The sequence below is a fragment of the Zingiber officinale genome, chromosome 8B (assembly GCF_018446385.1).
Source record: "Zingiber officinale cultivar Zhangliang chromosome 8B, Zo_v1.1, whole genome shotgun sequence".
In the NCBI taxonomy this organism is placed as follows: Eukaryota; Viridiplantae; Streptophyta; class Magnoliopsida; order Zingiberales; family Zingiberaceae; genus Zingiber; species Zingiber officinale.
Genome location: NC_056001.1, coordinates 109,680,471 through 109,708,214, shown reverse-complemented (window position 1 = coordinate 109,708,214; position 27,744 = coordinate 109,680,471). Strand labels below are relative to the sequence as shown.

Sequence of the window (27,744 nt, the reverse complement as noted above, 5' to 3'; positions counted from 1 at the left end):
AATTTACCGTAAATTTAATGTATTAAACTGGTCTGTGTTTGCTATGATTTTTTTTTTAGTCTTTAAGACATCTTCAAATTTATTGAAACATTTTCAATAATTAGAATTTTAAATTATTTTTATATGATCTAATTAATAATATATAATTATATGATTATATACATATTATATTAATTTTAAGATAAAAAAATAATTTTAAAATTTTACTATTATTCTTAAAATATAAAATTCAAACTTTACGGCCACAATGATTAAAACTTTTTTTACTCTAACTTTTTTATTTTACCAATCTCTCTAAAAACCGAATCCAATGTCCTTGAAGATCATATTCGGGCATCGTTAGGTAGACAGTTTGATTTCCCGTTTATGGGTAGATTTTACAAAATACGAAACATATAGGGCGTCATAAGTGAAATTAAAGCAGAAGAGAAGAGATTAGATGTGCGATGTGATTCAAGTAGGGTTTTACAATTCGCTCTTTGGGTTCGATTCGTGACGTCCTTATCTGGTCGGCGGACGCTCCGGCTCCGACGCCATGCTTCGCTCCCTAGTCCGCCGCCATGTGCTTGCCCCATCGACCCACCTCCGTCGCGTCTCTTTCTCCACTGGAACTTCCGTCTCCTCCTCAGGCGTCACCGCTTCTCCCGATCCCCACTTCATGGCCGAGTACCTCGTGAAAACATGCGGCTTCTCCGCGGGTGATGCTTCCAAGGTCTCCAAGTCGCTCCTTCGTTTTCAGTCCACCGAGAAGCCTGACGCCGTTATAGGATTTTTCAGATCTCAGGGCTTTGATGGCGCTAATCTGAGAAGGATAATAGCTTGGAGACCAGGAATGCTCGGCTGGGATGTGGAGACGCAAGTCGCACCAAAGTTTAAATTATTGCGCGACATGGGATTATCTGAGTCCGACATCATCGGTATCGTTCGGCTGCACCCTATCGTTATTGGCTTCAACAGCGAGAATGCGCTTCTCACCCGATTCAAGGTTTGGGAAAGTTTATTGGGATCGAAGGAGATCCTCCTCAAGAATCTCCGGAGGTGTGGATGGTTTTTTAGCAGCAACATTGAGAATGTAGTGCGCCCCAACATTAACTTCTTACGGGATGAGTGTGGTATTCCTGAAGAGAAGATTTCTCTCGTCCTTAAAAGGCACCCAGCCTTCTTCACGCAGAAACCAGATTCCCTCCGGGCATTGGTAGATAGAGTTGAGGGGATCGGAATTACCCGGGGATCTGGGATGTTCCTCTGGATCCTTGATGTGCTGCACGGGGTCAGCAGGGAAAAATTTGAGGCCCAAGCCAAGATCATGAACAGCTTTGGTTGGTCGAACTCGGATTTCGTTACTGTAGTCAAGGTACATCCAACTTTTTTATGGCTTTCCACAGAGGTATTGCAGAGAAAGATGGACTTTCTAGTTAAGGATGTTGGAATGGCACCTTTAGACATTGCTAAGCATGCAGTGGTTTTACGATTAAGTTTGGAAAAGAGGTTAATTCCTCGATTTCATGTGATGGAGATTTTAAAATCTGAAGGTTTATGGACTTCACAGATGAAGTTATCTATGTTTTTCTCATCGCCGGGACCAAAATTTTTGCAGAAGTATGTACTCCCTTACAAAGATAAATTACCCAAACTGCTTGAAGTCTTGTGAGTTGTAGTTGAGTTTGAGAGGAATATCCAACAGGGGTTTATTTGGGTATGATTTTTTTTCTTGGATGACTCGTTCTAGTTTCTGATATGCTTTACTTATTACTGTCCTTGTTGGCCAATTATAAATGTAATTGCTAATACAGACATGAGGATACTAGTTTTTTTTGAAATTTATTTTCTAGTACCTGATTGACTTGCAAATCACCTATTTTAGGAAGTTGTCAGTTGAATTCCTTGCAAAGTAGAAGAAACTGTGTTTTAAAATTTTTAAAAAGTGAATTTTTCCCCTGTTTTCTTTCAGCAAAATTTGATTCATGTTGTGTGGTACAGTGACATCTGCCAAGGTTAATGAGAAGTCACTTTCCTTCTACTTAACCTATCTCATCTCTTAATATTGTTGAAAGCTGAAGGAGAATAGCATTCTGGTTAGAAGCTTCTTTGTTGAGCTTCATTGAAAATGTCACTCTTATTATGTGGATAGTCTGTCACCTACTTAAATTTCCTTTTTGTTAACAAATTCATTGAAAATTACAGTCTATTTCTGAATGCTGTCAATTACAAATTCTTACATATATGTGAAACACTGTTTGGCTGAGATTCTTCTTGTATAGTAATTTGAATTGTAAAGTATGATAAATGTCGATTAGTGGATTCATGAGAACTTGAGGTGCGAGGAGTATACAGACCAAAAAGAGCTTATTTATTATTATTATTCAAAGGTATCTAAAGATCTTATACTACTATATGTATGGTTGTTCTCAAAAGAAGCTCAGGCAATCACCAAGGCAGCTTTGGTTGTTGACTTATATCTCATACTTAACAGCCCCTTTGATCTGTTTTACCTCTTATTACTTAAATTTTCAAATAAGTATCTCGTTTTACCGCATATTGCTTTAATTCTTTAATTTTACTGCTTATTTATAAGTTGTTTGATTGGATTTATATTCCTCAGTAATCTGTATGTTACTGTGTTATGTGCTTTCTTGCATGTCATTGGGTTATGTGTTTTAGGGCCTTGGAATATGAAGTAATAAAAGGCATCCCGTGCACGAAGTTTTCGTCATGTGGGGTCTCGGGAAAGGATCCATTGTATACAGTCTTACTCTGTTTTTTGCAAGAGATTGTTTCCAGGGTTCGAACTCGTGACCTTTTGGAATATGAAGTATTAAAGGGTAAAGATTAAAAGGCTTGCTACCATGTGTACCAACTATTCTATAGCTGTTAAAATGTATAATAATTAATATAATACTATTGAAATGTTATAATAGTTATTTAGTAGCTTCTTCAATTGTATGATAGTTATTTAATGATATTTATAATTATTTTAAAGTCATTTTGATGAAGTTTAAATAATTTTGATCAAGTTGTTAAGAGTATTTTTGATATAATAAGATTTACAATTTAAAATTTTAGGATTTAAGATTTAAGGTTTCGAGTTTACCTATAATTGTGTAGGAATTATTTAATAGCTTCTATAACTATGGAGCATATATTTAGTAGTTTCTACTTTCTACAACTATATAGTAGTAGCTTCTATGACTATATAGTAGTAGTTTATACAACTATTTTAAAATCATTTTGACCAATTTAAAATGATTTTAATAAAGTTTGAACGATTTTAATTCGGTTAGTAAAGATTATTTTGAAATAATAATGTTCAAGGTTTAGGATTTTTCATAAGATTTTAAGGTTTAGAATTTAGGATTTAGCTATTACTGTGTAGCAAACTAGCAATTAAAATTTAAGTAGCTAATACAAGTATTTTAAAATGATTTTGATCAATTTAAAATGATCTTGATGAAGTTTAAATAATTTTGATCAAGTTTCTAAATACTATTTTGATATAATAGTACTTTGTGTATAAGTAATTTTGATTAAAATGAAATAATATATTTTTCACATTGTAGCAACTATTAGGTAACTATTATATATTGTAGTAGTTACTCAATAGCTGCTAAAATATATTTTGGGTATAAAATATTTATAGAATGCTCTTTTGTGTTTTTTTTTAAAAAAGATATTCTTTTAAAGATTTGTACAATTTGCTCTTTTCATTTTTATCTAAATAATAGATTGGGTAAATCAAAAGTTATTATATTATATTAAAGAGAAAAGTAATTTTGACAATAATTTCAAGACCTCTTATTTGAAGAAAATGTGTCAATGCTTACATTAAATCAAAGGTTATAGTACCTAAAGAGAGGTATTTGGTTACTAGCAATTAAGTTAGTGGTGATAACCAAAATGAGGCGAGTTGATCAACTTCATCGAGATACAATCCCCTTGGGCAATGGTGCAAAGCGACAAGGTGTTTAGTGGGTTACTCAAGCATCCATGATTCAATCTCATGTTAAATATGTGAATGGAGAATAGGTGGAAGAAGAGAGAAGCTCCATTGTAAATGGGACTTTAGCCCTACATTGGAGGTTTCAAGGTTTATTGGTTGGTTTATATTGATTCACATGTATTGAGGATGTGAATAAATGTATGGGGAGAGGCTCTCTCTCACGCGTGGGTGCGCGGGAGGGGGGGTTCAAATCCAGGGTCCGGATTGCATTGAACCATGTTGATTCATATGTGGGCACGACCTGCGCGCGCTGAATGTCGGACCGGTCAGGGCAAAATTCGCCCAAGTGGAACAACTAACGTTTTGCCACGTAAACCTTTTGCTGCTGTGTAATGGATGCATTAAGTTTGAGATCAATGCAGAATCTAAACGTTCGAGTAATAATTAGTGAAACAGTAGACGTTTCACTGCTCGGCTAGTAATGGTCATTAATCGACCATTAATGCTGCCGTTGATCTGAGCTTCTATATAAGGAGTCATGCTCGGCCGATCCACCCTCTGCTTGGTCGACCTGCCCGTTCGGCCGATCCGCCCGCTCGGCCGATCCGCCCTCCTCTTAGCTGATCTGCACTCTGCGTGGTCGACCTGCCCGCTCGGCCGATCTGCCCTCCTCTTGGCCGACCCGTCCTCTTAACCGATCCGCCCACTCGCCAACATAGATTTGTTGCTTGGCCGATCTGCCCTCTGCTTGGCTGACCTGCCCTATCGGTCGATCCGCCCGCTCGGCAACACAGACTAGCGGCTCAGCCGTTCTTCTTGCTCAGCAATTCTTCGGCTCGTAGCAAAAACCAGCCCTTGCTGGCAGCCTGAGATTATCCGCTCAGGTTATCTCGACTATAAGTTGAATTTAATTCGGAACAGTTTAAATTCAGCTAATACATTGTATATCTCCGGTAACAGATTGTTTGTATCCAACATCTCAGTTACGGCGCATTGCAAGATATTCTTCTCTAGTGAGATAGAAAAGTTCGAAAGTTGCTTGTTAAGCAAGGAGTTGTGCACGCTTTTGGATTTGCTTGGTGGGTGGTTTGCTAGGACAAGTCATCCACCTTCAGGATTAGTTGGATCGCAATAGCCAAACTCCTAGATTATTAAAATAATGTGAAACTATTGTACACCCAGTAGTTTCTTTCGATATTCATTGTAAATTACTCTCGTAGTGTAATAAACTCGGCACAAAACCAACTGTTAGGTGAGAAGCTATTGTGCTTTCGAATTTACCTGGTGGGTAGGAGGAAGATCATCTACTTCTAGGACTAGTAGGGTTGATGGCCTCCATATCTAGATGAAAAAAAAATCACAATTTCTAAGAGGACACTCTTAAAATTGTTGAATTCTCAAAATGCACACTTAAATTTCATATTGCCCAAAGGGCCATGGGCGGAGCACGGGCCTACTGTGCCCAATCTAGGCCCGGACAAAGTATATATTTACATACATATTATTACATAGTTCTAATTAAACTTTGTCCCGCACACACCTTGCTCTCGCTTCGCCCTTCGCACACTCTTAGGCCTCCGCACACCCTCCGACCTCCGCAGTCCACACTCCACAACAAGTTACGTGCCTACTTCCTCCGCAGCAAGGAAGCTCAGTCAAAGCCTCAAAGGTAACCCTAATTCCCTAAACCTTCTTTTCCTTGTTCCGAAAAAGATGCGACGCTGGCCTCTTTATTCTTTTGAAATTTACTTTCAATTTGGATTTAATGGCTATATCTTGATTATAGATGTTTGATCTGCGGCCTTGTTGTGATTTGTGAATTGGAGTCGACCGCTGCCCCACCAGGCAACGACATTGCGACCTGTGAAGTGAAGAACTTCTACTTTGGCACTATTATTGGGCCTGCTTCGAAATTGGACCGAGGGGCGTGCCCTCCACAACATGCTTGTCGGCGGTAGTCATAATTTACTAACATCGAACCAATATCCTAGCTCTGCCCCTGCAAAGAGCACACTTATTTTCGATTATACCCCTCAAGTCTTTCAACCTTTAAAAAATTGTTTTTTTTTATATTTAAACTGTACCAAACAAAAAAAAATTATAATTTCATACAAAAGTGATTGTAGCCTTAAAAAAGTCTTTTTTTTAAAAAAAAAATGCCATTAATTCATGATTTTCTCCTAAATGTATAAATATTTTTTAAAAAATTTAAAATTTTAATCAAAATTAAAAATAATTTAAAATAAAAAAGGTTAATAAAAAATTATAAAAATTAAAGGAACTTTAATAAAAGTAAAAAATATTTATTTTATCTTTTTCCAAATTACTTATCTAGTACCTGATTGACTTGCAAGGCACCTATTTTAGGAAGTTGCCAGTTGAATTCCTTGCAAAGTAAAAGAAATTGTATTTTAAAATTTTTAAAAAGTGTTTTTTTGTTTGTTTTCTTTCAACAAAGTTTTGGTTGACAGTGACGTCTGCCATTGTCACTTAGAAATCATTTTCCTTCGATTAAACCTATCTCATCTCTTAATACTGTTGAAAGCTGATGGAGAATAGCATGCTAGTTAGAAGCTTCTTTGTTGAGCTTCATTGAAAATGCCACTCTTATTATGTGGATAGAGTCTATCACCCACTTAAATTTCCTTGTCTGTTAACACAAAAATTACAGTCTATTTCTGAATGTTGTCAATTACAAATTCTTACATGTATGTAAAGTACTGTTTGCCTGAGATTCTTCTTGTATAGTTATTTGAATTGTATAAATATAGATTAGTGGATCAATGAGAACTGCAAGTGATATATCTGACAAATATAATGAACACTTAGGATTATCTGTTGAAGCATCAATTTAATTTGGTTTAAATTGTATAAAATGGAATTTAATCACAAATGTACAATTTTGTTAATGTAAAATAGAAGAATAAATTTTTGATTCAATTGGATTATCCATTTTGAACTGAATGATTCCCGCAGGGTGCTTACTGCTGCAGTGGCATGCATAGCTGCTATCGCTATTCTTTGATAACCCGGTGGGATACTGCTGCAATGGGACACCTCTATTGCAATGAGCACCCACATTTCAAGTGTAACTCTATGGATCCTAGCATCCTTCTCAGAATGTGGAGACAACCCATTCTCCAAAGTTCCAATCATCCTGTAATACAGGGCTTTTGATAGATTGAGTTCAAGGGTGTAAATGAACCAAGCCATTCATGAGCTATTTGAAGCTCGATTTGATAAAAGTTCATTTGAGTTCGTTTAATAAAGCTCGTTGAAATAGATAAATCAAGTTCAAATTTCATAATATTCAGCTTGGTAGTTCGTGAACATGTTTGTTAAGTTTATGAATAACTTTTAAATTAAAATAATAATAGTTTTGAAATTAAATTTATAGATTTTACATTCTATTTATGAAATATATTGATAAATATATTAAATTTATTATTAAATAAAATGATAAATTTTAATAAGCATATTAGAATTTTTTTCTAAATATATAATTTAAGTTTAAGCGTAATAGCGAAATTTAAAATTTTTTTTTTTAATTGATGTAATATGTATGTAGTCATGTTATGAATTGGACCACATAAAATTTTTTTAAAGCTTTAACTATTGGAGGTATTTTAATAGAGTTTTAAAATATTGATATGACATGATGGAGCATATTGAAATTATAAAAAAAGTTTTGGTAGAATTTTAATCATTAGAGATGCCTTTAGTGATGATAGATTTAATGGCATTTAAAATCTTGCAGATGGTTAGAGTATCCATATCAGTTATCTTATTCAAAAATTTTTTTTTAAATTTTGAATAGGATAGTTAAAAAAAAAAATTCATCAAATACTCTATTCATTTATTAAATTATGCATTTATGAATAATACTTTTCTAAATTTAAGGAATGAATTTCATTCCCTAAATATTATAGAGGAGAGAGAAGAAATAGGAAAAATAATATATGATGTATTGAAAAATAAATATTTAAATTTAATAAAATACTTTTTTACTTTAATTATGTATTTTAGATAAGAAAATTAATACAAATGCTCTTAAACTAAAGTTGGACTCCATCCATCCTTCAGGATGTCTAGATTTAATAGCAAAGGATCTGATTAAAGACATCTCCAATGCTTTTGCAATAAAGGATGTTTCTTTTTGTATCCCACCACAACAGGAAGAAAGAGATAAGGACATCTCTAATATCAGGTTCCTAAGAGGTTTATAAAATTAAAATCGGTTAATAAAAAAGCTTGAACTATTATAGAAATGAGATTTAAGGTTTATGATTTAAGAGCGAGCAAAAGTTTAAATTTATTTATTTTTCTTAAAATTAATGTAATATCCATGAAACTATGTAATTACATATTATGAATTGGATCATAGAAAATTTTATTTAGAGTTCTAATCATTTGAGATATTTTAATAAATTTTTATAATATTAATGTGATATATTAAAATTATAAAAAAAGTTCATTTAGGGCTCGAGATGCCCTAAGAAGCTAGGTTTAAAAAATCGAATCCAACTTTTTAATTTTCACAGAAAAGAGAAACCTAAAAAACCTTAAAAAATTTCCATTGAAAATGTCCATACAATCTATACCATCTTGTATACTGTTCATTATTGTAAAAGTATTATGAAATGTTGAGTTTATCATTTTTTACTCCAATTATTAACTGGACATGTATCTTGTTATTATTGTCTCTCTTCCAAAATTCACTGGGATTAAAAATATATTCAAGTGGAAGATCACTTCAATTTAAAAATCGTCGGCTAAAAAAATAATATAAACTAACAGGAGAAGTGATATATTTTTGAAGACAACAAGCTTCTGGTATCTCAATCATCCATAAATCAAACAAAAAAAATGATTAGGTTTGGTGACCGATCTGATTCCAGTAAAATTTTCTATCGATCATTAAAATAAAACAAGAAGAACTCATAGAGGACAGTCCAAGTCCAATATCCTTTTTGTTACATGCCTTATTTATCCCCAAATAAAACAAAGATGCTCTTTGGGAATCCATCTGATTTTGATTTCCAGTTTGTGGACAGATGTAAGAATATGGAAACATACAGGGGGCAAATGCGAAGTTGTCCCCGAAGCGGGTTTTAAGTAGGGTTTTACAGTTTGCTCTCTGGTCGGACGGCGCGCCGACGCGATGCTTCGCTCCCTAGTCCGCTGCCATGCGCTCCCTCCGTCGACGCAACTCCGTCGCGTCCTCTTCTTCTCCACCGGAACTTCCGTGTCCTCCTCAGGCGTCACTGCTTCTCCCGATCCTCACTTCATCGTCGAATACCTCATGAATACATGCGGGTTCTCCGCCGACGATGCCTCCAAGGTCTCTAAGTTTTGCCCTCGTATTAAGTCCACAGAGAAGGCTGACGCCGTTCTTGGATTCTTCAGATCTCAGGGCCTTGATGATACTAATCTGAGAAGGATAATAGCTTGGAAACCAGGATTGCTCGGCTGGGATGTGGAGACGAACCTTGCTCCAAAGTTTAAAATTTTGCGCGACATGGGATTATCTGGGTCCGACATCATCGATATCATTCGGCGGCACCCTATCGCTATTGTCTCCAACAGCAAGATCCCGCTTCTCCTCCGATTTAAGGTTTGGGAAAGCTTATTGGGATCGAAGGAGATCCTCCTCAAGAATCTCCGGAGGTGTGGATGGTTTTTTAGCAGCAACATTGAGAATGTAGTGCGCCCCAACATGAACTTCTTACGGGATGAATGTGGTATTCCTCAAGACCGGATTTCCCTTGTCATTAAAAGGCACCCCAGCTTCATCGCGCAGAATCCTCAATCCCTCCGGGCTTTGGTAGATAGAGCTGAGGGGATTGGAATTCCCCGTGAATCTAAAATGTTCCTTTGGATTCTTGATGTGCTGCACGGGGTCAGCAGGGAAAAATTTGAGGCCCATGTAAAGATCATGAACAGGTTTGGTTGGTCGAACTCGGATTTTGTTTCTGTAGTCAAGAAGCATCCAACTTTTTTATGTCTTTCAACAGAGGTATTGCAGAGAAAGATGGAATTTTTAGTTAAGGATGTTGGAATGGCACCTTTAGACATTGCTAAGAAGGCAGTGGTTTTACGATTAGGTTTGGAAAAGAGGTTAATTCCTCGATTTCATGTGATGGAGATTTTAAAATCTGAAGGGTTATGGACTTCACAGATGATGTTATCTACGTTTTTCTCATCGCCGGGACCAAAATTTTTGCAGAAGTATGTACTCCCTTATAAAGATAAATTACCCAAACTGCTTGAAGTCTTGTGAATTGTAGCTGAGTTTGAGAGGAATATCCAACAGGGGTTTATTTGGTATGATTTTTTTCTTGGATAACTCGTTCTAGTTTCTGATATGCTTTACTTATTACTTTCCTTGTTTGCCAATTATAAATGTAATTGCTAATACAGACATGAGGATACTAGTTTTTTTTTTCCAAATTTATTTTCTAGTACCTCATTGACTTACAAAGCACCTATTTTAGGAAGTTGTCAGTTGAATTCCTTGCAAGGTAGAAGAAACTGTGCTTTAAAATTTAAAAAAAAAAAGCAATTTTTTACCCTGTTTTCTTTCAGCAAAGTTTGATTCATGTTGTGTGGTACAGTGACATCTGCCAAGGTTAATAAGAAATCACTTTCCTTCTACTTAACCTATCTCATCTCTTAATATTGTTGAAAGCGGAAGGAGAATAGCGTTCTAGTTAGAAGCTTCTTTGTTGAGCTTCATTGAAAATGTCACTCTTATTATGTGGATAGAGTCTGACACCTACTTAAATTTCCTTTTTGTTAACAAATTCATTGAAAATTACAGTCTATTTCTGAATGCTGTCAATTACAAATTCTTACATATATGTGAAACACTGTTTGCCTGAGATTTTTCTTGTATAGTAATTTGAATTGTAAAGTATGATAAATGTAGATTAGTGGATTCATGAGAACTTGATGTGCGAGGAGTATACAGACCAAAAAGAGCTTATTTATTATTATTATTCAAAATTATCTAAAGATCTTATACTATAAATATAAAGAAGCTCAGGCAATCACCAAGGCAGCTTTGGTTGTTGACTTAATCTCATACTTAACAGCCGCCCCTTTGATCTGTTTTACCTCTTATTGCTTAATTTTCAAATATGTATCTCATTATACCTTTTGTTGCTTTAATTCTTTAATTTTACGTGCTTATTTATAAGTTGTTTGATTGGATTTATATTCCTCGGTAATCTGTGTGTTAGTGTGTTATGTGCTTTCTTGTATGTCATTGGCTTATGTGTTTTAGGGCCTTGGAATATGAAGTAATAAAGGGTAAAAATTAAAAGGGTATTTCAAATTATGCAAATCATCAAAAAAAGAAAAAAGAAAAGAGAAAAGAAGACGTGTTTTTAAAAAAAATATATCAAGAGGACGTTCCAATTTTCGAGAATATTCTTAGTGTTGTTATAGCAGTCCTACTGCTTGCTTCCATGTGTTCCAACTATTCTATAGCTGTTAAAACGTATAATAATTAATATGATACTATTGAAATGGTAGCTTCTACAATTGTATGATAGTTATCTAATAATTTTTATAATTGGTTTAAAGTGATTTTGATGAAATTTAAATAATTTTGATCAAGTTGTTAAGAATACTTTTGATATAATAGGATTTACAATTCAAAATTTTAGGGTTTAAGGTTTGGAGTTTACCTATAATTGTGTAGGAATTATTTAGTAGCTTCTATAACTATGGAGCATATATTTAGTAGTTTCTACAACTATATAGTAGTAACTTCTATGACTATATAGTAGTAGTTTGTACAATTATTTAAAAGTAATTTTGACCAATTTAAAATGATTTTAATAAAGTTTGAACGATTTTAATTAGGTTAGTAAAGATTATTTTGAAATAATAATGCTCAAGGTTTAGGATTTTACACAAGATTTTAAGGTTTAGAATTTAGGATTTAGCTAATACAACTATTTTAAAATGATTTTGACTAATTTAAAATGATCTTGATGAAGTTTAAATAATTTTGATCAAGTTTGGAAATACTATTTTGATATAATAGTACTTTGTGTATAAGTAATTTTGATTAAAATGAAATAATATATTTTTCACATTGTAGGAACTATTAGGTATCTATTATATATTGTAGTCGTTACTCAATAGCTGCTTAAATATATTTTGGGTATAAAATATTTATAGAACGCTCTTTTGTGTTTTTTTGAAAAAAGATATTCTTTTAAAGATTTGTACAATTTGCTCTTTTCATTTTTATCTAAATAATAGATTGTGTAAATCCAAAGTTATTATATTATCTTAAAGAGAAAAGTAATCTTGACAATAATTTCAAGATCACTTATTTGAAGAAAATGTGTCAATGCTTACATTAAATCAAAGGTTATAGTACCTAAAGAGAGGTATTTGGTTACTAGCAAATACGTTAGTGGTGATGACCAAAATGAGGCGAGTTGATCAACTTGATCGAGATACAATCCCCTTGGGAAATGGTGCAGAGCGACAAGGTGTTTAGTGGGTTACTCAAGCATCCATGATTCAATCTCATGTTAAATATGTGAATGGAGAAGAGGTGGAAGAAGAGAGAAGCTTCATTGTGAATGGGACTTTAGCCCCACATTGGGAGCTTCAAGGCTTATTGGTTGGTTTATATTGATTCACATGTATTGAGGATGTGAACAAATGTATTGGGAGAGACTCTCTCTCATGCGTGGGTGCGCGGGAGTGGCGGGTGCAAATCCAGGTCCCGAATTGCATTGAACCATGTTGATTCGTGTGCGGGCACGACCTGCGTGCGCTGAATGCCAAACCGGTCGGGGCAAAATTCACCCAAGTGGGACAACTAACGTTTTGCCACGTAAACCTTTTGCTGCTGTGTAACGGATGCATTAAGTTTGAGATTAATGCTGAATCTAAACGTTCGAGTAATAATTAGTGAAACAGTAGACGTTTCACTGCTCGGCTAGTAATGATCATTAATCGACCATTAACGTTGCCGTTGATCTAAGCTTCTATATAAGGAGACCCGCTCGGCCGATCCGCCCGCTCGGCCGATCCGCCCTCCTCTTGGCTGATCTGCCCTCTGCGTGGTCGACTTGCCCGCTCGGCCGATCTGCCCTCCTCTAGGCCGACCCGTCCTCTTGGTTGACCCGCCCTCTTGGCCGATCCGCCCACTCGGCAACATAGATCTCTTGCTTGGCCAATCTGCCCTCTACTTGGCTGACCTGCCCTTTCGGCCGATTCGCCCGCTCGGTAACACAGACTAGCGGCTCAGCCGATCTTCTTGCTCGACAATTCTTCGGCTCGTAGCAAAATCCAACTCCTGCTCGTAGCCTGAGATTATCTGCTCAGGTCATCTCGGCTGTAAGTTGAATTTAATTCGGAGTAGTTTAAATTCAGCTAATACCTTGTATATCTCCGGTAACAGATTGTTTGTATCCAACATCTCAGTTACGGCGCATTGCAAAATATTCTTCTCTAGTGAGATAGAAAAGTTGGAAAGTTGCTTGTTAAGCAAGGAGTTGTGCACGCTTTTGGATTTGCTTGGTGGGTGGTTTGCTAGGACAAGTCATCCACCTTCAGGATTAGTTGGGTCGCAATAGCCAAACTCCTGGATTATTAAAAAAATGTGAAACTATTGTACACCCAGTAGTTTCTTTCGATAGCCATTGTAAATTACTCCCGTAGTGTAATAAACTCGGCACAAAACCAACTATTAGGTGAGAAGCTATTGTGCTTTCGAATTTACCTGGTGGGTAGGAGGAAGATCATCTACTTCTAGGACTAGTAGGGTTGATGGCCTCCATATCTAGATGAAAAAAAAATCACAATTTCTAAGAGGACACTCTTAAAATTGTTGAATTCTCAAAATGCACACTTAAATTTCATATTGCCCAAAGGGCCATGGGCGAAGCACGGGCCTACTGTGCCCAATCTAGGCCCGGACAAAGTATATATTTACATACATATTATTACATAGTCCTAATTAAACTTTGTCCCGCACACACCTTGCTCTCGCTTCGCCCTTCGCACACTCTCAGGCCTCTGCACACCCTCCGACCTCCGCAATCCACACTCCACAACAAGTTATGTGCCTACTTCCTCTGCAGCAAGGAAGCTCAGTCAAAGATAACCCTAATTCCGTAAACCTTCTTTTCCTTGTTCCGAAAAAAATGCGACGCTGGCCTCTTTATTCTTTTGAAATTTACTTTCAATTTGGATTTAATGGCTAAATCTTGATTATAGATGTTTGATCTGTGGCCTTGTTGTGATTTGTGAATTGGAGGCGGTCGCTGCCCCACCAGGCAATGACGTTGCGACCTGTGAAGTGAAGAACTTCAACTTTGGCACTATTATTGGGCCTGCTTCGAAATTGGACCGAGGGGCGTGCCCTCCACAACATGCTTGTCGGCGGTAGTCATAAATTACCAATATCGAACCAATATCCTAGCTCTGCCCCTGCAAAGAGCATACTTATTTTCGATTATACCCCTCAAGTCTTTCAACCTTTAAATTTTTTTTTTTTTATATTTAAACTGTACCAAACAAAAAAAAAATTATAGTTTCATACAAAAGTGATTGTAGCCTTAAAAAAGTCTTCTTTTTTTTTTTAAAAAAAAATATATCATTAATTCATGATTTTCTCCTAAATGTATAAATATTTTTTAAAAAATTTAAAATTTTAATCAAAATTAAAAATAATTTAAAATAAAAAAGGTTAATAAAAAATTATAAAAATTAAAGGAACTTTAATAAAAGTAAAAATATTTATTTTATCTTTTTAAAAATATCTAATTACATGAGAAAAAATGGAATAAAATTTTAAAAATTAAAAATTAAAAATTAAAATTAAAAAATTAAAATTAAAAAATAAATTACCTAGTGTTGATTTCTTGAAACTAGCATTATCTTAGTGTTGATTTCTTGAAACCAGTATCACCTTGGTGCTGATTGCAAGAAATCAACAACCCTGTAGCAATACTATTCATAGACTTTGAGACAGCTAGCACGGACTCATAAATTCTTGTATGAGTCTTTGAAATAAGATTTCATAGCATAAATTCCTTTCTCGATACTATCCTCTTCCAAGACATGTCAGTTTTTTAGAAATTCAAAACCTCTATGTCCATCAATAGGCTTCAGTCAAAATTCATTGATGAATCTAGCAAGATCTGATTGAACTCATTCCAAGTTTAATAAGTGTCTATAGTATCCCAGAGTACTATGTCATGAGTTATTAGCTTGAAGACATTCTTAGTAGTGCTCAAAAGGTTTTTAAAATTTCAAGCTTTGAGGCAACTGGCACAAAACCATAAGTTCTTGTTGGGGTTGCAAAACTATGATTCCACACCACAAATACCTTCCCAATATTACCCTCTTCCTACATGTCAATTTTTTAGAAATTCAAATTTGATAGGTCTAGGCTTCGGTCAAACTCATTGATAGAGCTAACAAACTTTGATTAGATCCATTCCAAGTTTAGTAGGTTTTTGCAGTGCCTTGGAGTCCAAATGTGCCCTAAGTTTTTAGTTATCCATTCCAAGTTTAGTAGGTTTTTGCAGTGCCTTGGAGTCCAAATGTGCCCTAAGTTTTTAGTTTGAAGCATTCAAGCAATACTTAAAAAGTTTTTAAAATTTCAGACTCTTGAGGCAACTAGCATAGATCCATAAATTTTTGTAGGGATCTCAGAACTAGAATTCCTCGCCATTAATACATTTCCTACACTACCCTCTTCCAATACAATTATTCCACCATCGGATTGAATTTTACAAGCAAAGTGTCTTCAAAGGAAAAATGGAGGGGGAGCGGTCTTGATTTCAACTGCAATAATTTCACTATTGGATTGGATTTACAACTGAACTATCTCCAACTAGCTAGAAGAATCTTCATGGAGATGATGATGCAGGGAGCGATAATACTCTACTTGAATCATTCGACCTCTGGAGTGGACGCACCGTCTCCAACCACATGAAGAACTTTAGTGGAGACGATGGAGGGAGCGACACTTAACTATGTTGATCAAATGAAGAAAGTTCTCATTTCTACTCGGACCATCCCACTCCCAGCCTAGATGCTATTATTGAAACACCTTCAATCGCCAGAAATTCTGCTCATTTCTTTTCTTTATCTTTTGTTTGTGTTTGCTTTGCTTTCTTGCTTTGCACTTTGATTGGTCTTGTCTGCACTTTGTGTTGTTTTTGTTTGCATTTCCCTGTCGTTCCTTCATAATGCTTGAGAATCGTAAAAGATTTTTAAGTTTGATTGTCGAGTTTTAGATTCCATGACATGATTGGATCTTTGTTTGCATGTTGTCGGTTAGTGTGGTGATGAATTTCTATCTTAATAGATTAAGTTTAATAGTTTATATTTATCGAGTGAGGATTTTAGTCACTTATTCTTTATCTTCGTGTCTATAAGTTACACTCATAATATTTGTTATTCTAAAACTTACTTTTAGTTTATTTCCTTGCTTAGTTACTAGTTGAATAATCCACCTGCCTCGTTCTAGTTTCTGATATGCTTTACTTATTACTTTCCTTGTTGGCCAATTATAAATGTAATTGCTAATACAGACATAAGGATACTAGTTTTTTTTCCAAATTTCTTATCTAGTACCTGATTGGCTTGCAAGTTGCAAGGCACCTATTTTAGGAAGTTGCCAGTTGAATTCCTTGCAAAGTAGAAGAAACTGTATTTTAAAATTTTTAAAGTGTTTTTTTGTTTGTTTTCTTTCAACAAAGTTTTGGTTGACAGTGACGTCTGCCAATGTCACTTAGAAATCATTTTCCTTCGATTAAACCTATCTCATCTCTTAATACTATTGAAAGCTGATGGAGAATAGCATGCTAGTTAGAAGCTTCTTTGTTGAGCTTCATTGAAAATGCCACTCTTATTATGTGGATAGAGCCTATCACCTACTTAAATTTCCTTGTTTGTTAACACAAAAATTACAGTCTATTTCTGAATGTTGTCAATTACAAATTCTTACATGTATGTAAAGTAGTGTTTGCCTGAGATTCTTCTTGTATAGTTATTTGAATTGTATAAATATAGATTAGTGGATCAATGAGAACTGCAAGTGATATATTTGACAAATGAACACTTAGGATTATCTGGTGAAGCGTCAATTTAATTTGGTTTAAATTGTATAAAATGGAATTTAATAACAAATGTACAATTTTGTTAATGTAAAATAGAAGAATAAATTTTTGATTCAATTGGATTATCCATTTTGAACTGAATGATTCCCGCAGGGTGCTTACTGCTGCTATGGCATGCATAGCTGCTATCGCTATTCTTTGATAACCCAGTAGTGGGATACTGCTGCAATGGGACACCTCTATTCCAATGAGCACCCACATTTCAAGTGTAGCTCTATGGATCCTAGCATTCTTCTCAGAATGTGGAGACAACCCCTTCTCCAAAGTTCCAATCATCCTGCAATACAGGGCTTTTGTTAGATTGAGTTCAGGGGGTGTAAATGAACCAAGTCGCTCATAAAGTTCGATTCGATAAAAGTTTGTTTGAGCTCGTTTAATGAGGCTCGTTATAATAGATAAATCAAGCTCATCTTTCATAATATTCGGCTCGTTAGCTCGTGAGCATGTTCGTTAAATTCATGAATCAAATTTTAAATTAAAATAATAATAGATTTGAAATTAAATTTATAGAGTTTACATTCTACTTATGAAATATATTGATAAATATATTAAATTTATTATTAATTAAAATTATAAATTTTAATAAGAATATTATAATTTTTTTAAAATATATAATTTAAGTTTTAATGAATATTTAAATTTATAATTTATATTTATTAAACTCGTTTAAGATTGATAAAAGCTCGAATAAGTTTATGAGCCATGAATATATTCGTTAAATAAAGTTCGAGTTCGGCTCGATTATAAATAAGTCAAACTCAAACATTCAAGAGTTCAGTTCGATTACATCCTTATTCGTCGATATCATGACATCCCGTAATAAACCTTAACTCCACAAGATTTAAGTAAGAAGCAAGTAGAAATAAATCCGGAGTTTGAAGGATAAACCAACACTATGGAAGGCACAAAGAACATTGGTCAAAATCTAAGTACGATGACAAACTACTATTTCTTCAAGCAAATGGAACGTAGCTTTGGTCAACTAGTTATGGTGGCTTAATAATATGTGGCATATACACGCAAGCGGCCGCGACAGAAAGATGACTTTTCTTACTTGGCAAATCTCTTAGTCCAGTCAGTTGCTATCATGTCATGCTTAGCTCGATCTGTCAAATATAATTGAGCAATGCTTGAGTTGCGGGGAGTATCTGCAAGAACGATGGAGGGGGAAAAACAGCATAGGAAGAGGGAAAACAAATACGGTTCCAGGTCTAATTGAACAATTAACGAAGTAGAGGGGGAAAAAGCATATGAAGAGGGAAAACAAATACGATTCCAGATCTAATTGAACAATTAATGTAGAGAAAAAGGTCTACACATATAGGGGTCAGGATTAGAGCATCTTCAATGCAAGGCTTGTGAAGAGGTTTGTGAAATGGAAAAATTGAATAAAAAAGTTTTAAACATTGTAGGTATACCGTTTGAAGTTTATAGTTTAAGCGTAATAGTGAAATTTTAAAATTATTTTTTTTAAATTGATGTAATATGCATATAGTCATGTTATGAATTGGACCACATTAAAATCTTTTAGAGCTTTAACTATTGGAGGTATTTTAATAGATTTTTAAAATATTGATATGACATGATGTAGCATATTGGAATTATAAAAAAAGCTTTGGTAGAATTTTAATCATTAGAGATGCCTTTAGTGATGATAAATTTAATGATATTTAAAACTTTGGAAATTGTTAGAGTATCCATACCAGTTATCTTATTCAAAAATTTTATTTTAAATTTGGGATAGGATAGTTAAAAAAAATTTTCATCAAATATTCTATTCATTTCTTAAATTATGTATTTATGAATAGTACTTCTTTAAATTTAGTAAATGAATTTCATTCCTTAAATATTATAGAGGAGAGAGAAAAAATAGGAAAACTAATATATGATGTATTGAAAAATGAATATTTAAATTTAATAAAATAACTTTTTACCTTAAATTATGTATTTTGGATAAAAAGAATTAATATAAATGCTCTTAAACTAAAACTGGACTCCATCCATCCTTCAGGATGTCTAGATTTAATAGCAAAGGATCTTATTAAGGACATTTCCAATGCTTTTGCAATAAAGGATGTTTCTTTTTGTATCCCACCACAACAGGAAGAAAGAGATAAAGGCATCTCTAATATCAGGTTCCTAAGAGGTTTATAAAATTAAAATCGGTTAATAAAAAAGCTTGAACTATTATAGAAATGGGATTTAAGGTTTATGATTTAGGAGCAGTAAGTAAAAGTTTAAATTTATTTATTTTTCTTAAAATTAATGTAATATCCATGAAGCTATGTAATTACATATTATGAATTGGATCATAGAAAATCTTATTTAGGCTCTAATCATTAGAGATATTTTAATAAATTTTTATAATAATTATAAAAAAAGTTCATTTAGGGCTCGAGATGCCCTAAGAAGCTAGGTTTAAAAAATCGAATCCAACTTTTTAATTTTCACAGAAAAGAGAAACCTAAAAAAATCTCCATTGAAAATGCCCATACAATCTATACCATCTTGTTAGTGTTCATTATTGTAAAAGTATTATGCCAGGTTGAGTTTATCATTTTTTTACTGCAATTATTAACTCTGAATAGTTTGGACATGTATCTTGTTATTATTGTCTCTCTTTCAAAATTCACTGGGATTAAAAATATATTCAAGTGGAAGATCACATCATTTTAAAAATCGTCGGCTAAAAAAATAATATAAAAACTCAGGAGAACTGATATATTTTTTTGAAGACAACAAGCTTCTAGTACCTCAATCATCCACAAATCAAATAAAAAAAAATGATTAGGTTGGGTGACCGGTCTGATCCTACTAAAATTTCCTATCGATCATTAAGATAAATCGAGAAAGACTTATAGAGGGCAGCCCAAGTCCAATATTCTTTAGTTATGTGCGTTATTTATTGACAAATCAAACAAAGATGCTCTTTGGGAATCCAACTGGATTTTAATTTCCAGTTTGTGGGCAGATGTAAGAAAATGGAAACATACAGAGGGCAAATGTGAAGTTGTCCCCGAAGCGGGTTTCAAGTAGGGTTTTAAAGTTTGCTCTCTGGTCGGACGGCGCGCCGACGCGATGCTTCGCTCCCTAGTACGCTGCCATGCGCTCCCTCCGTCGACGCAACTCCGTCGCGTCCTCTTCTTCTCCACCGGAACTTCCGTCTCCTCCTCAGGCGTCACTGCTTCTCCCGATCCCCACTTCATCGTCGAATACCTCATGAATACATGCGGGTTCTCCGCCGACGATGCTTCCAAGGTCTCTAAGTTTTGCCCTCGTATTAAGTCCACAGAGAAGGCTGACGCCGTTCTTGGATTCTTCAGATCTCAGGGCCTTGATGGTGCTAATCTGAGAAGGATAATAGCTTGCAAACCAGGATTGCTCGGCTGGGATGTGGAGACGAACCTTGCTCCAAAGTTTAAAATTTTGCGCGACATGGGATTATCTGGGTCCGACATCATCGATATCATTCGGCGGCACCCTATCGTTATTGTCTCCAACAGCAAGATCCCGCTTCTCCTCCGATTTAAGGTTTGGGAAAGTTTATTGGGATCGAAGGAGATCCTCCTCAAGAATCTCCGGAGGTGTGGATGGTTTTTTAGCAGCAACATTGAGAATGTAGTGCGCCCCAAATTGAACTTCTTACGGGATGAATGTGGTATTCCTGAAGACCGGATTTCTCTTGTCATTAAAAGTCACCCCTGCTTCATCGTGCAGAATCCTGAATCCCTCCGGGCTTTGGTAGATAGAGCTGAGGGGATTGGAATTCCCCGTGAATCTAAAATGTTCCTTTGGATTCTTGATGTGCTGCACGGGGTCAGCAGGGAAAAATTTGAGGCCCATGTAAAGATCATGAACAGGTTTGGTTGGTCGAACTCGGATTTTGTTACTGTAGTCAAGAAGCATCCAACTTTTTTATGTCTTTCAACAGAGGTATTGCAGAGAAAGATGGAATTTTTAGTTAAGGATGTTGGAATGGCACCTTTAGACATTGCTAAGAAGGCAGTGGTTTTACGATTAGGTTTGGAAAAGAGGTTAATTCCTCGATTTCATGTGATGGAGATTTTAAAATCTGAAGGGTTATGGACTTCACAGATGATGTTATCTACGTTTTTCTCATCGCCAGGACCAAAATTTTTGCAGAAGTATGTACTCCCTTACAAAGATAAATTACCCAAACTGCATGATTTCTTGTGAGTTGTAGCTGAGTTTGAGAGGAATATCCAACAGGGGTTTATTTGGGTATGATTTTTTTCTTGGATAACTCGTTCTAGTTTCTGATATACGCCACTTATTACTTTCCTTGTTGGCCAATTATAAATGTAATTGCTAATACAGACATGAGGATACTAGTTTTTTTTTTTCAAATTTATTTTCTAGTACCTGATTGACTTGCAAAGCACCTGTTTTAGGAAGTTGTCAGTTGAATTCCTTGCAAAGTAGAAGAAACTGCGTTTTAAAATTTTAAAAAAGTGATTTTTTCCTGTTTTCTTTCAGCAAAGATTGATTCATGTTGTGTGGTACAGTGACATCTGCCAAGGTTAATGAGAAATCACTTTCCTTCTACTTAACCTATCTCATCTCTTAATATTGTTGAAAGCGGAAGGAGAATAGCATTCTAGTTAGAAGCTTCTTTGTTGAGCTTCATTGAAAATGTCACTCTTATTATGTGGATAGAGTCTGACACCTACTTAAATTTCCTTTTTGTTAACACAAAAATTACAGTCTATTTCTGAATGTTGTCAGTTACAAATTCTTACATATATGTGAAACACTGTTTACCTGAGATTCTTCTTGTATAGTAATTTGAATTGTAAAGTATGATAAATGTAGATTAGTGGATTCTTAAGAACTTGAGGTGCAAGGAGTATACAGATCAAAAAAAGCTTATTTATTATTATTATTCAAAGTTATCTAAAGATCTTATACTACTATGTATATGGTTGTTCTCAAAAGAAGCTCAGGCAATCACCAAGGCAGCTTTGGTTGTTGACTTACATCTCATACTTAACAGCCCCTTTGATCTGTTTTACCTCTTATTGCTTAATTTTCAAATAAGTATCTCATTTTACCTCTTATTGCTTTAATTATTTAATTTTACTTGCTTATTTATAAGTTGTTTGATTGGATTTATATTCCTCGGTAATCTGTGTGTTAGTGTGTTTTGTGCTTTCTTGTATGTTATTGGGTTATATGTTTTAGGGCCTTGGAATATGAAGTAATAAAGGGTAAAAATTAAAAGGGTATTTCAAATTATGTAAATCATCAAAAAAAAAAGTGTTTTAAAAAAAATGTCAAAAGGGTGTTCCAATTTCCAAGAATATTCTCAGTGTTGTTATAGCAGGTACTACTACTTGCTACCATGTGTACCGACTATTCTTTAGCTGTTAACATGTATAATAATTAATATAATACTGTTGTAATGTTATAGTAGTTATTTAGTAGCTTCTACAATTGTATGATAGTTATTTAATAATTTTTATAATTATTTTAAAGTGATTTTGATGAAGTTTAAATAATTTTAATCAAGTTGTTAAGAGTATTTTTGATATAATAGGATTTACAATTTAAAATTTTAGGGTCTAAGGTTGAAGGTTTGGAATTTGCCTATAATTGTCTAAGAGTTATTTAGTAACTTCTATAACTATGGAGCATATATTTAGTAGTTTTTACAACTATATACTAGTAACTTCTACGACTATATAGTAGTAGTTTGTACAACTATTTTAAAGTAATTTTGATTAATTTAAAATGATTTTTATAAAGTTTAAACAATTTTAATTAGGTTAGTAAAGATGATTTTGAAATAATAATGTTCAAGGTTTAGGATTTTACACACAAGATTTTAAGGTTTAGAATTTAAGATTTAGCTATTATTGTGTAGCAATTAGAATTTAAGTAGCTAATACAACTGTTTTAAAATGATTTTGACTAATTTAAAATGATCTTGATGTAGTTTAAGTAATTTTGATCAAGTTTGTAAATACTATTTTGATATAATTGTACTTTGTGTATAAGTAATTTTGATTAAAATGAAATAATATATTTTTCACATTGTAATAAGTATTCGGTAGCTATTATACATTGTAGTAGTTACTTATTAGCTGCTAAAACATATTTTCGGTATAAAATATTTATAGAATGCTCTTTTGATTTTTTTTTGAAAAAAGATGTTCTTTTAAAGATTTGTATAATTTGGAATGCTCTTTTCATTTTTATCTAAATAATAGATTGTGTAGATCAAAAGTCATTATATTATCTTAAAGAGAAAACTAATCTTGACAATAATTTCAAGACCACTTATTTGAAGAAAATGTGTCAATGCTTACATTAAATCAAAGGCTATAATATCTGAAGAGAGGTATTTGGTCACTAGCAAAAAAGTTAGTGGTGATGACCAAAATGAGGTGAGTCGATCAACTTGATCGAGATACATTCCCCTCGGGCAATGGTGCGACAGCGGCAAGGTGTTTAGTGGGTTACTCAAGCATCCATGATTCAATCTCAGTTACGACGCATTGCAAGATAGTTTTCTCTAGTGAGATGGAAAATCTGGAAAGTTGCCTATTGAGCAAGGAGTCACACACGCTTTTGGATTTGCTTGTTAGGTGGTTTGTGAGGCCGAGTCATCCGCCTTCAGGATTAGTCGGATTGCAAGAGCTGGACACTTGGATTATTAAAAAATATATGAAACTATTGTACACCCAGTAGTTTCTTTCGATAGTCATTATAAAATACTCCTGTAGTGCGTAAAAACTTGGACAAAACCAACCGCTAGGTGAGAAGTACTGTGCTTTTGAATTTACCTAGTAGGTAGGAGGAAGATCATCAACTTCTAGGACTAGTCAGGTTGAAGACCTCCATATCTAAATGAAAAAAATGACAATTTCCTAGAGGGCACTCCTAAAATTGTTGAATTTTCAAAATGCACACTTAAATTTCATATTGCCCAAAGGGCCATGTGCGGAACACAGGGCACAGTAGGCCTGGACAAATTATATATATATATATATATATATTACACAGTCCTAATTAAACTTTGTCTCTGCACATGCCCCACCCTCGCTTCACCCTTCGCACACCCTTCGGCCTCCGCACACCCTCCGGCCTCCAAAGTCCGCACTTCACAACAAGCTACATGCCTACTTCCTCTGCAACAAGGAAGCTCAATCAAAGGTAACCCTAATTCCCTAAACATTTTTTCCCTTGTTCCGCAAAAAAGATGCAACGTTGGCCTCTTTATTCTTTTGAAATTTACTTTCAATTTGGACTTAATGGCTAAATCTTGATTATAGATGTTTGATTTGTGGCCTTGTTGTGCTTTGTGAACGGGAGTCGACCGCTGCCCCATCGGGCAACGATGTTGTGACTTGTGAAGTGAAGAGCTTCAAGTGTGGCACTACTATCGAACCTGCACCGAAATTGGACCGAGGGACGCACCCTCCACAACGTGCCTGGCGACGGTAGTCACAATTTACCTACACTGAACCAATATCCTGGCTCTTCCCTTGCAAAGAGCGCACTTATTTTCTATTATACCCCTCAAGTCTTTCAACCTTTAAAAAATTGATTTCTTTATTTAAACCGACCCCCCCCCCCCAAAAAAAAAAAAAATTATAATTTCATATAAAAGTGATTGATGACCTTAATTCATGATCATCTCCTAAATTTATATTTAAAAAAAAATAAAATAAAATTTGAATTAAATTAAAAATAATTAGAAATTAAAAATTATAAAAATTAAAGGAATGTTAATAAAAGTAAAAAATATTTATTTTATCTTTTTAAAATATCTAATTACATGAGAAAAAATGAAATGAAATTTTAAAATTAAAAATTAAAAAAAATTACATAGTGTTCATTTCTTGAAACTAACATCATCTTATTGTTGATTTCTTGAAACTAGTACCACCTTGGTGCTAATTTCAAAAAATCAACAATCCTGTAGTGTTATTATTCGAAAATTTTGAGACAACTAGCACGGACCCATAAATTCTTGTATGAGTCTCAAAAATAGGATTTCATACCATAATACCTTTCCCTACACTATCCTCCTCCAAGACATGTCAATTTTTCAGAAATTCAAATCCCCTATGTCTATCAATAGATTTTAGTCAAAACTCATTGATGAACCTAACACGATCTGATTTGACTTATTCCAAGTTCAGTAGGTTTCTATATATCCCAAAGTACAAATATGTCATGAGTTATTAGCTTGAAGACATTCTTAGTAGTGCTCAAAAGATTTTTAAAATTTCAGGCTTTGAGGCAATTGGGACAGACCCATAAGTTCTTATAGGGGTTTCAAAACTAGGATTCCACACCATAAATACCTTTCCAATACTACCCTCTTCCTACATATCAATTTTTTAGAAATTCAAATCTCATAGGTTCATTGATAGAGCTAACAAACTTTGATTAGATCCATTCCAAGTTTAATAGGTTTTTGCAGTGCCCTGGAGTCTAAATGTGCCCTAAGTTTTTGGTTTGAAGGCATTTAAGCAAATGCTCAAAAAGTTTTTAAAATTTCAGACTCTTAGGCAACTAGCACAAATCCATAAATTTTTGTAGGGATTTCGAAACTAGAATTCCACACCATAAATACATTTCCTACACTACCCTATTCCGGTACAATTATTCCACCGTCGGATTGAATTTTACAACTGAGCCGTCTTCAAAGGAAAAATGGTGGAGGGGGAGTGGTCTTGATTTCAACTGCAATTATTTCATCGCCTGATCGGATTTACAACTGAACTATCTCTAACCACCTAGAAGAATCTTCATGGAGACGATGATGGAGGGAGCGATAATGCTCTACTCACATCATTTCACCTCCGGAGTGGACGTTACAATTGAACCGTCTCCAACCATCTGAAGAACTTTAGTGGAGACGATGGAGGGAGCGACACTTAATTATGTTGATCAAATGAAGAAAGTTCTCATTTCTACTCGGACCATCCCACTCCCAGCCTAGATGCTATTATTGAAACACCTTCAATCGCCAGAAATTCTGTTCGTTTCTTTTCTTTATCTTCTGTTTGTGTATTTGCTTTGCTTTCATGCTTTGCACTTTGATTGGTCTTGTCGGCACTTTGTGCTGTTTTTGTTTGCATTTCCCATTCATTCCCTCATAATGCTTGAGAATCGCAAAAGTTTTTTAAGTTTGATCATCGAGTTTTGGATTTCATGACATGATTGGATCTTTGCTTGCATGTTGTCGGTTAGTGTGGTGATGGGTTTCTATCTTGATAGATTAAATTTAATAGTTTATATTTACCGAGTGAGGATCTTAGCCATGCTTATTCTTTATCCTCTTGTCTATGAGTTACACTCATAATATTTGTTATTCTAGAACTTGCTTTGTTTCTTTTTGAGATTAAGCATGCATGAATGTGATGAAAATTTCTTTCTTGTTCAACTTTTAGTTTATTTCCTTAGTTACTAGTTGAATAATCCACCTACCTCATTCTAGTTTCTTATAGGCTTTCGTATTACTTTCCTTGTTGGCCAATTATAAATGTAATTGCTAATACAGACATAAGGATACTAGTTTTTATCCAAATATCTTATCTAGTACCTGATTGACTTGCAAGGCACCTATTTTAGGAAGTTGTCAGTTGAATTCCTTGCAAAGAAGAAGAAACTGTTTTAAAATTTTTAAAAAGTTTTTTTTTTGTTTTCTTTCAGCAAAGTTTTGGTTCATGTTGTGTGGTACAATGACATCTGCCAAGGTTACTTAGAAATCATTTTCCTTCTACTTAACCTATCTCATCTCTTCCTACTGTTGAAAGCTGATGGAGAATAGCATTCTAGTTAGAAGGTTCTTTGCTGAGTTTCATTGAAAATGTCACTCTTATTTTGTGGATAGAGTGGGTCACCTACTTGATTTCTGTTTGTTAACACAAAAATTACAGTCTATTTCTGAATGTTGTCAATTACGAATTCTTACATATATGTAAAGTACTGTTTTCCTGAGATTCTTGTATAGTTATTTGAATTGTAAAGTATGATAAATATAGATTAGTCGATCAATGAGAACTGCAAGTGACATATCTGACAGATGAACACTTGGGATTATCTGGTGAAGCATCAATTTAATTTGGTTTAAATTGTATAAAATGGAATTTAATCACAAATGTATATATTTTTTTTAATGTAAATTAGTAGATTAAATTTTTGATTCAATTGGATTATCCATTTTGAACTGAATGATTCCCACAGGGTGCGTACTGCTGCAATGGCATACATAGCTGCTATTGCTTTTCTTTGATAACCCAGTGCGATACTGCTGCAATGGGACACCTTCTAGCATCCTTACCAGAATGTGGAGACAAACCCAGCTCCGAAGTTCCAATCATCCTGAGATACAGGGCTATTGATAGACTGAGTTCGTCGACATAATGACATCCCGTAATAAGTCATAACTCCACAAGATTTAACTAAGAAGTAAGCAGAAATAAATCCGGAGTTTGAAGGATAAACCAACACTATTGAAGGCACAAAGAACATTGTTCAAAATCTGAAGTACGATGACAAACTACTATATCTTCAAGCAAATGGAACGTAGGTTTGGTCTACTAGATCTGGTGGCTTAATAATATGTGGCATATGCACGCAAGCGGCTGCGACAGAAAGATGGACCTT

The 27,744-nt window shown here is 34.4% G+C and overlaps 3 protein-coding genes across 7 annotated transcripts; all 3 read left to right on the top strand.

Moving 5' to 3' along the window:
* Window positions 1-428: 428 nt before the first annotated feature.
* LOC122017812 (transcription termination factor MTERF15, mitochondrial-like) lies at window positions 429-7,101 on the top strand. 2 transcript variants are annotated; one of them, XM_042575515.1, is made up of 2 exons: window positions 429-1,696; window positions 6,914-7,101. In XM_042575515.1, exon 1 carries the CDS (start codon window positions 536-538, stop codon window positions 1,649-1,651), a length of 1,116 nt encoding a protein of 371 aa, XP_042431449.1. In that variant the 5' UTR covers window positions 429-535; the 3' UTR covers window positions 1,652-1,696; window positions 6,914-7,101. The 2 variants fall into 2 exon arrangements, with proteins under 2 accessions (XP_042431449.1, XP_042431450.1); XM_042575516.1 differs by lacking the exon at window positions 6,914-7,101 and adding an exon at window positions 2,662-2,832.
* A 1,960-nt stretch (window positions 7,102-9,061) lies between these two features.
* LOC122017989 (transcription termination factor MTERF8, chloroplastic-like) lies at window positions 9,062-17,471 on the top strand. 2 transcript variants are annotated; one of them, XM_042575723.1, is made up of 2 exons: window positions 9,062-10,261; window positions 17,194-17,471. In XM_042575723.1, exon 1 carries the CDS (start codon window positions 9,099-9,101, stop codon window positions 10,215-10,217), a length of 1,119 nt encoding a protein of 372 aa, XP_042431657.1. In that variant the 5' UTR covers window positions 9,062-9,098; the 3' UTR covers window positions 10,218-10,261; window positions 17,194-17,471. The 2 variants fall into 2 exon arrangements, with proteins under 2 accessions (XP_042431657.1, XP_042431658.1); XM_042575724.1 differs by lacking the exon at window positions 17,194-17,471 and adding an exon at window positions 15,729-16,074.
* A 2,645-nt stretch (window positions 17,472-20,116) lies between these two features.
* Window positions 20,117-27,396, top strand: LOC122017474 (transcription termination factor MTERF8, chloroplastic-like). Of its 3 annotated transcripts, none has more exons than XM_042575100.1 (2): window positions 20,117-21,342; window positions 27,322-27,396. In XM_042575100.1, the coding sequence occupies exon 1, from the start codon at window positions 20,179-20,181 to the stop codon at window positions 21,295-21,297; it is 1,119 nt and encodes a 372-aa protein (XP_042431034.1). In that variant the 5' UTR covers window positions 20,117-20,178; the 3' UTR covers window positions 21,298-21,342; window positions 27,322-27,396. The 3 variants fall into 3 exon arrangements, with proteins under 3 accessions (XP_042431034.1, XP_042431032.1, XP_042431033.1); XM_042575098.1 differs by lacking the exon at window positions 27,322-27,396 and adding an exon at window positions 26,788-27,137; XM_042575099.1 differs by lacking the exon at window positions 27,322-27,396 and adding an exon at window positions 21,598-21,874.
* The last annotated feature ends 348 nt before the right edge of the window (window positions 27,397-27,744 follow it).